This window comes from Solanum pennellii, chromosome 6 (assembly GCF_001406875.1).
Source record: "Solanum pennellii chromosome 6, SPENNV200".
In the NCBI taxonomy this organism is placed as follows: domain Eukaryota; kingdom Viridiplantae; phylum Streptophyta; class Magnoliopsida; order Solanales; family Solanaceae; genus Solanum; species Solanum pennellii.
Genome location: NC_028642.1, coordinates 40742213 through 40751692, shown reverse-complemented (window position 1 = coordinate 40751692; position 9480 = coordinate 40742213). Strand labels below are relative to the sequence as shown.

The 9480-nt window shown below is 33.6% G+C and overlaps 2 protein-coding genes across 6 annotated transcripts in view; both read left to right on the top strand.

Moving 5' to 3' along the window:
* The first annotated feature begins 2901 nt into the window (after positions 1-2901).
* LOC107021411 (WEB family protein At2g38370-like) lies at positions 2902-5573 on the top strand. 2 transcript variants are annotated; one of them, XM_015222070.2, is made up of 2 exons: positions 2902-3126; positions 3945-5573. In XM_015222070.2, the coding sequence occupies exons 1-2, from the start codon at positions 2917-2919 to the stop codon at positions 5358-5360; spliced, it is 1626 nt and encodes a 541-aa protein (XP_015077556.2). In that variant the 5' UTR covers positions 2902-2916; the 3' UTR covers positions 5361-5573. The 2 variants fall into 2 exon arrangements, with proteins under 2 accessions (XP_015077556.2, XP_027773226.1); XM_027917425.1 differs by lacking the exon at positions 2902-3126 and adding an exon at positions 3185-3290.
* Positions 5574-7490: 1917 nt separating this feature from the next.
* The window catches only part of LOC107022658, a 30883-nt gene continuing 28893 nt past the window's right edge, over positions 7491-9480 (top strand). The window contains exons 1-2 of one of the 4 annotated variants that reach the window (XM_015223254.2): positions 7491-7658; positions 7757-7875. In XM_015223254.2, the coding sequence (XP_015078740.1) occupies positions 7795-7875 (81 nt within the window). In that variant the 5' untranslated portion in view covers positions 7491-7658; positions 7757-7794. Of the gene's footprint in view, positions 7659-7738; positions 7876-9480 lie in introns of those variants that run through there. The other 3 variants (XM_027917659.1, XM_027917658.1, XM_027917660.1) reach the window with 3 other exon arrangements.

Here is a 9480-nt window from a genome sequence, read left to right as displayed (position 1 = left end):
TCAAGGAAGAACTCTACTCAACTCAACAAAGGGACTTGATAAAGTGAAGGAGAGTTCATTGGTCATAACGCTTACTGTTTATGGCAATACGAATGAATGATTGTACACTCACGTGAGAAGTTATGCAAGTTGTATGTCATCATCAAAATGGTGAAAATTGATAAGTGTTTATGCTCTTAGATGTTTTGATGATCTTCTCACAAGTGCAGGGCCTGGTCCTCTACAGAGTATGAAACTCGTCCAGGCTTCAAAGTGCTGGACAACTGTAAAAGTTGTGTGCGTCAGGAAAGTTGGTGAAGCAACAGAGTATTTCACCAATCAGGGACGACTAGGTTGTTTGTTTGATGGGTAATAACTTTTCTTGGTATATATCATACAAACAACAAAAAAAACTCACTCACTCATTCAAAGAGAAAAATTTCAAGCTTCAAGAACAGCAAGGGAACTGATCGAAGTGCATTTATTGTTTTCTGTATTTGTTGTATTCAATTTTCTTGTAATCGTTCTTAAATTGTAAGATTCGTTTCAACTGTGAAAGAAACATTTCAAATCTGGGTGAATCATTGTAAGGGTCCGGTTGAGGGTAACTTAGGTTCTTACTCTAAGTCTATATTAATCAAGTAGGATTAGTATAGAGAGGAGTGTTGTATCTGTTCAGGCTCAGCTAAATGATAGGGAGTATTACTTAGTGGGGAGATTAGCAGGCTAATCTCTTGTTGTAACCGACTTTTACTTTTGCTTGTTGAAGATTAGTGAAAGCAGTTTGAAAAGTCCTGTTGAGAACAAGTCGTGGTTTTCCTCCCTTGAGCAAGGAGATTTCCAGGTAAAATTGCTTGTCAATCTTTACGTTTCTGCATTTGTTCTTAACTGTCTGACTTTACTGTATTGAGGACATGGTCCCATCAATATAAGTGGACGCATAAATTCCAACAATAAGCATGAGAAAATAATTCTTAAATACATACTTCTACTAGTTTGTCTAATCTTAATAGACAAAGAGAAACGAATTCAGAGTCTTAATTTTAAAAAATAGGCTCGCGTGAAGTGTAAATAATTTATTTTTTTAGTAATAAAATTATTAAATTGATGATACAAATATATGTTCCATAGATAATATTTACGTCAATGTCTTAGGGTTTACGCATTGTTAATTCGCTGCTAAAATGTCTCGCCTCATACACTACCTTTTAAAACATATATATTATATTCTTTTATGTTGTTTTGATGAATTGGTTATATAAGCTATTGTAAACGAATTTCTTTCCAATTTGAGTAGCTCATGAATATAAATATTGATAAAGTAGATTGTTTCAAGACATATTATGAAGGCATAATACATAAATAAGATTTTTAATTTAACTTCAACTGATATTTACGTTCTTTAATTTTGATTATGCACAAGTAAATAATTATATTTATAAAAAAATTGAACAAATAGACACACTTATCATATGATGCATCCGACATGTATTATGCCACGTAGGATGTATGTCTACTTGTTCAATTTTATACAAATTTAAGTGTCTACTTGTACACATTTAAAGTTGAATGACATAAATGTTAGTAAAAGCCAAGTTAAAAGACATATCTATGTATTGTGTCTTTTAAGAATAAGTGGATGTATTAATTAATCTCAACAATAACCATTTCTCACAAAAATAAGAAAAAAAGACCGAACTCATAAATAAATCCCTAAACTTGTTAGGTTTTTCTCCTCATGTACCTCAACTACGTCATTTTCATATTGAATCATTAAACCACCTATAATTTGTTCCTTTTAAACATCGTTAGTTGATTTTGATCGATTTTTCTATTGTAAATGCCTTCGATTGTGTTTGTATTGTATTTTTTTTTATTAAAGAATGAAGACAAACTATGTTAGTCTCATTTGTTTTCTAATGTGTTCAAATGACTTGAAATAAAATATAATTATTCTCGAACATTTTCACTATTAATTAGACTAATGAGTTCTGGAATAACATATATATCCTTTATTAATACCCCTCAAAAATTTGATTCCACATCAACCAACGATGTTTGTTTAAAAGGAACAAATTATGTGTGGTTCAATGATTCATTAGAAAAATGATATAGTTAAGATACCTGAGAAAAAAATCAATAAATTTAGGGATCTATTTATGTATTTAGCCGGAAAAAAAATAAAAGATATTATGGATCTTTCTTGTGGTCCGTAGTATACCATTATATAGAAGGAAGAAGCGAAAGTGGGGAAAAAAAGAAGAAGAAAAAACTCCTTTTCTTTAACTTTTGACAGTAATTTCGTAATGAGAGATGATGTACTAACGACCACTTTCCCATTTAATTCTTTACATTTTTTCATGTGCACTCACACATAGATAAATTCTCATGATCTCACTGAACACGTTTGGGTTATTGGTTTGTGCTCTGTAAACTATTACTTAGCTTCATGGTCCCAATTTTCACCATCCGACATCATCATCGCCATCACTACCCGTCAATATAATCATTAATTAACATCTCAAATTCACTCCAAATATCATTACATTTCTCCATTCTATTTTGTGTAAACCAGTCATCGTCAACTACCGTTATTCTATTTTAATGACAACCATTTAAAACCATTAGTGAATTATTGATTTCGTTTTAAAAATTTAACAGTCACATAAAAATGTATTATGTCTAAACCATTAACACCCCTGTCTCAATTCACTTCTTTTTCAGTCCGCTAGGGAAAAAAGAATGATACTGTACCTTTTATTTATAGTTGTTAATAAATATAGTACTAACAATTTCTCCATTATTTATATTCATAGTTACATAAATATTGACTCATTTTATATTAAAAAATTCATTTTTTTTTAAAAAAAAATATATTAGGTCTAGTCAAAAAGTAATGTTGTAATCAAAATTCTAGGTCCGTCGTGACTATATATAATGGAGGGCAAGGGTGCACCCTGCTGCTGTGGTACTCAGTATATTGAATACTACAGTACAAGTGCTATGGCTGAAACTAAGAAAATAATCAATCCAAGAGTGGAAATTGATACATCTCCGCCTTTCGAGTCAGTGAAAGAAGCTGTCGATCATTTTGGGGGCAGTGGCCCTTGGATTCCCCATCACTTGCTCCGTTTACCTCCTCCCGACGTAAGCCTAAATCCTACCCTTCATTTCTACAAGTTTACAGCTTTCTAGTATTGTTAATTAATATCTCAAGTCATATATATATACTTGAAGATTGTCATATACAACATTCAAACCATAAATCTTTGTTGATGTGACAATCACCCTAATCTATAGCAGCTTATTTGGTATATTTTGATTCTTTTTTTTTTTTTGGTTCACTATAAGAAGAATGTGCATATATATGATTAGAATTTAGAAATACTCTTAATGATGTCATCCCTTCTTTTTGGGTCTCAAGTGAACAGCTTAGATTAACATTGGTTTCGCCTAATTCTTGATTTTCGGTGTGTTATGTTTCATATGAATGTGCATACTGGGTCGGAAGTGTTGCAAACGCCTACTCAGGCAGGAGTAATTTTCTCATATTTGCCTAATAGAGATGGCAATTGGGGCAGGGCAATGCCTCCTTAAACAACTACCTGCTGAAGTTACTACTATTTTGTGTACATCATCCTATTTTTTGCTCTGCTATTCCATTCTAAGTGATTAACATGAAAAATGAAACCCAAACAGTAGTAATAATCTTCTTGGTACCAAATTTACATACAAAGTGATGCACATAATAATCTGTATTAGCCCGCTGAGATACTGGTATAGTGTTCGGGCCAGATGCTTGGCTTGCTCATAATCTGTCATCTTCTGGATGATAATTATCGGTGCTTTATAGTTTTATGTACATTTTATAAAAGCAGTTGACATTTTATTCTATTTAATGATAATATGTAATTAGATACTAGCCTTTTGGTGTTGATCAATACATTCATTGATAATGTTGGCAGAATGATTCTGAAGTCGTAGACGTGGGGAAAATGGAGGAGCAAGCAGTAAAATTTGAGAAAGATTTGATTGTGAAGGAACAAGAAGCCCTCAATGTCTTGAGAGAAGTGGAAGAAGCTAAAAGATTTGTAGAAGGATTGAAAGTAAATTTGATGCAAGAAGTTTCTGAGTTTGTGTCCAGTCCCGGTTTACATCCGGAGAACCAAATTCCAAATCGTAATGAGCTGTCAGCAGAAAACTTAAGTCTATGCCCTCTTCAGTCCCCAGGGCATGTACTAATGGAATTAAACCGAGCAAAATTAGACCTTAACAAGATGTCGACAGACCTTACTGTGATTAGATCTTCTGTTGAGACTCTGAATAAGAAAATGAAGAAAGAAAAGGTAATTCTTGACAGAAGCAGTCAGATGAAATCCCTTGATTCAGCAGCAGGGTTCTCCATTGACGAAAACAACACTATGAACAACGAGCTCCTGCAGTTGAGCTTTGAAGCAGACCAATTCAAGAAAATGGCAGAAGCTTCAAGGTATGAGGTGATGAAAGCGATGTCAGAGATTGAACGAACAAAAGCGAGTATTAGAATGGCTGAAATGAGGTTACATGCAGCCAAAAAGATGGAAGAAGCAGCTAAAGCTGTGGAAGCAATTGCTTTTGCGGAACGAAAGGCTTTACTAAATGGAAAGAAGTCTTCAACTGTTGTTCAGCACACAACTGAGGGCATCACAATTTCATATGAAGAATATTATGCTCTTGCCCGAAAAGCGCAGCAAGCTGAAGAGCTATGCAAAACAAAATTTGTAGACACAAACACTATGCACAGAACTAATGAAGCAAACCAATCTGAGGTGTCTATTACAAAGAAGATGGAGGAAACTACCAAAGAAATTAGACACAACCGGAGTACTCTAGAAGAGGCTTTGGACAATGAAGATGGTACTCAAAGAAGTCGTCTTAGTGAACAAGATGGTTTCTACAGGGAGAGATCAGAACACACTCAATTGCATTACTCGGGGCATAATACCTCAGTCAAATCTAAGTTCAGAAACCCTCAGTCATCTCTCACTAGTCATGGGAACCCTCGGCTAGCTGATGACAACGAAGCAGACAATGTCAATGACAAGTCAGTCCCAGTCTTTCGATCATCAATATCAATTGGAGACATACTAAGTAGGAAGCTGATTTTGCGAGATGATCATATTGTCGTGGGTAAGCATATGGAAAGCCACACGGAAAGAAAGCACGTGTCGTTTAGCCAAATGTTGAGGGAACAGAGTGGGATCATATTGAATCCCACAAAAGCTATGAAAGAAGGGGATGTACACAAGCAGTTCATTACACATAAGAAGAAGTTTGGTTTCATCCAAGTACCACTTCCCAGACAGAATAAGAAAAAGACACAGCCTTTGAACATGAGATGATCTGCCCTTCCTCTTACATCAGTCTTATACTTGTTTACTCGGCTTGCACATCTTTTCGTTTTTTTTTTTTTGCAGTGTGTATTATCTGTTGTGTTTGTGATTTGTGATTACTGAGCGTTGCCGTTTTCTCTTCATGATTGATGTAAAGCTCCTCTTGAAGCTAACGATCTTGTGCATTTTTATGGAAAAAACATTGAGACAGAAAATGTACTATACCATCCTCATCATGTTACATCATTTTATTTAGGGATGATGCATAAGTACCCCTTAGCCTATAATCAAAATCTCAGTGACAGACCTAAACTTAATAAAGATCATATTACCCTGGACTCATTTTATTTGTATTTTTGTGCACCTTGTGCTGATGTGGCACCTTTAACAACCCAAGTAATTATAATTTATGTAATATATATATATATATATATATATATATATATATATATATATTAGAGTCATTCGATATGGAAGAATAGAGATAGGAAAAGTATCTAGAAAAATATCTATACCAAAGCCTATTTTTCTCTTAGGAGGGACTTCAGGAAGATCATCCGGAAAGACCTCTGCAAACTCACTCACAACTGGAACTTACTGAATATATGGTGTGTCAACACTAGAGTCATTAACTCGGACTAGGTGATAGATGCACCCCTTCAAAACAAACTTTCTCACCTTAAGGTACGAAATAAAACGACCCTTAGGCATTGTTGAATTTTCCTTAAAGTACGAAATAAAACTAACTTTTTCGCCTTATGTTTTGCAAAAGACTCGAAATAACTCTCAAATCAAAGTGGAGTAAAGGTATCCTTTGAAAGAACTCAGACGGGCTAAACGATAGAGAACATGTTGGGACAGGCGACCCCTGGTGCAGAGGCGGCGCTCTAGCCCTTGCCTAGAAAACCCTGACGAATTTCTTTCTCGTTTTCTAATCCTAACTAGCCTAGAATCGAATGGTTTCTTTTGCACTCACTTAGATTCAAATACCCGACATATGTAAACGATAATCTACTCAAAACATCCTTCAAATATTAATACTCATCTCAAGAATTCATCAAAACCCCAACAAATCAAGAGTACGAATGAAATTTCAAGAAAACTCATCAAGAACTCAAATCCTTCAAACTCGAGAATGAAATTGCATTAAAATAGCATGATTGACGTGTGGTTTAACGAACCGACACTATGAGAACTCACATACTTGTTAGGATCAAACCCTTGAAGAAACAACCCTTGATCCGCAAGAAATCTCGATGAACACTTCGTACCTTTCTCTATTTTCTCCTTTTTTTCTCTTCTTGAACTTTCTTGTAAAACCATAAGCGTATTTTAGGGATAATGAAAATCGAATCAAATAATATTTGACCCTAAAATATTACTAATTTTGTTTTAATTTAATTGGGTAAGGAAAATACTAAAATACCCCTCATATTTCGGGTAACTTTCCTTACTGGACAGACTGACTTCAAATGGGCATATCTTCATCATACGAGCTCGAAATGTAGCAAACTCGATGGAGTTGGATAGAGGATTCCCAAAACCTTTCATTTGATATCTTATGGTCCACCTGACTCATCATGTACTGAAAGTTATGATCGTTTGAAGTTGACTCAAAACTCACAACTCAAGCATGATTGCAATATTTTAGATTTTGCTATTTCCAATTTAGTTCTTTCTAATTTTAGCTCTTTCAAATACCAAGGAGTTACAAAAATAAACTCATATAAATTATAAAATTACTTTTAAGGCTCCAAACTTTAATACTTTATTATATCATACAATGGACTACTTCATTAATAGCATATCTACATATAATATATTAATATGTGAGCGCACAAAATATAAATTACTAACATTGCAATTTCCAATAGTCGATAATCATTGTATTGAGCTTTTTTTTAGTAGCGACTCTAATTTTTGTTTGCTTTGTTTATTAATTGCTTAAATTGATCTCACCAACAGGGCCGGAGTTGTGAATTGGACACCCTTCACCGAAAAATTGCATGATACATATATAGGTCAAATATTACTTTTTTTTAATCAAATTTGAGCTGAAGCTCGTTTATTTAATCATAAATATAAAAAATACATGTATATCTGGCCCAACTTTAAAAAGGAAAGTTAGCCCAAATATATCAATACCCTTTGTATTTCTTACCCTAGTTTTAACATTTTCCCTATTTGTTTCTGAATCCTCCTCTTTCATATTCTTCTCTATGCCGCCTTCATGATTCTCCGTTGTCTCCTTTAGATTATCAACATTCAACCATAGTGGTGTACCACTACACATCTTCAACAGCTTCAGTAAGTACTTCTCCTCCTTATCTTCTTCATCTATTATGTTTCTAATCTCTTATCATGGTTAAGTATATTCTGATTTATAGAGCTAACATTGTTTCTAGTTGTGGAGCCAAATGTGCTGCTCTCGATCTTCCTATCTATGACAATAGACGATGTGCTTTGGATGTATAGTCCTCGACTTTTGAAATTTCCTCTTTTGAAAGCTCATAAGTTAAAGCAGGTAACTCTTTATTTCTCACCGATTTATAGCATTGGTATTGAAAAAAACTTGAGGTGTACACATAAAATCTTATGAGATTCACCACATCGTGATTAATGTAAATGTTATCTATACTGATTGTTTATGTCCTTTATCTTTCTTATTTTGATTCTCAAACTTGCAATTTGTGTTTTGTTCATGTTTAGAACTCTTCTGCAATTAGCTAGTAGTTGTTCAAACTTCTTGTATTCTTGTACCTCCGACTTACTATAAACACTATTAACAATGACATCTACTAGCTGATTTCCTTCCCTGTATAAATGCTGAACTTTGAAGTTATTTTGTTCCACAATTTGTCTTGCTTCTTCCACAATGTCTAGCATCTCTCATGATGTTTTTCATTCCCTAAGTATCATGTTCATGATTCCTAGTGATCTGTTTCTAGAATAACTTTCTTGATCTTGTTTTTTATGTAGTAAATTAGCCCTCTTAGTACTAATATTGATATATTAAGTATTTTGAACACCCTAAACAATAACAATGAGTCATAGCTCAGTGGAAAAAGTGTGTCCATTATACACACAATACCCAAGTTCGAATCACTCCATCTATGTTTTGTATATTTTGTTTTGATGTAGTATGTTGTAAACAGTTAACAATTTGTTGTATATAGATTGGTAACTTAGTTGCAATAGTTTTTTGTATATTTTGTTTAATGTGGTCTAATGTAAAACGCTTAATTAAATGAAAAACGAAATACTTTGTTATATATAGAGTGGTAGCTTAGTGGTAATAGTGTGAAGAAGGTTGTTTGCCATTGAGGTTCATTTCCCCATGGCTACATTTTTTCTATGTTGGCTTTATTTTGGACACCCTTCATGAATTTTCTGCCAATGCCACTGCTCACCAGTATAATTGTGCTAATTCCAATACTTTTTATCACTAGTTTAGCCTAAGGTTATGAATGATTCATTCCTAACCCTTTGCCTTCCTAGAAGGGGGAGAACTCGAAACACCCGAACTTTTCAACATGGTGTTAGAGGTGGCGAACATTATAATTATGTTAAAATCTTTCTATCTCCAAAACGAATCAGGCCACATGTGAGAAATGTATGAGTTGAAAATATTATTAAGTAAATAACTAAAATATGTGTTGTTTAAAGTCAAACATAATTTTAAATGACATTGTCATATGCTTTAACTAGGGGTGACAATTTCGGCTCATATTAATAAAATGAGCCCCTTTTGACTATATTTAATGGCTTTGGATCACTCAAACTATTTTAAGAGTCTCTACAAATTGGTCAAATTTGGTTCAATATGGGTATCCATTTAATCCATATTAAATCCACTCAAAATTCTTAATTGTGCTAAAAAAAAATTAATATTATTTTTTTAAAATTCAATTAATTGTAAACTTAATTGAAAAATAGATTTTTTTGGTGGAAGGGGGGGGGGTTAATCTTTTCTTCTTTTTTTTTTTTTGCAAAAACGGATTTTTTTGTTTTTGAAGAAAATTAGGGGTAGGTAGGTGGAAGGGGGTGGGGGGAGAGGGTAAATTTTTATTTTTTTTAAAACAATTATTTTTGTTTATGAAAAAAAAATTAGGGGTAGGTTGGTGGAGGG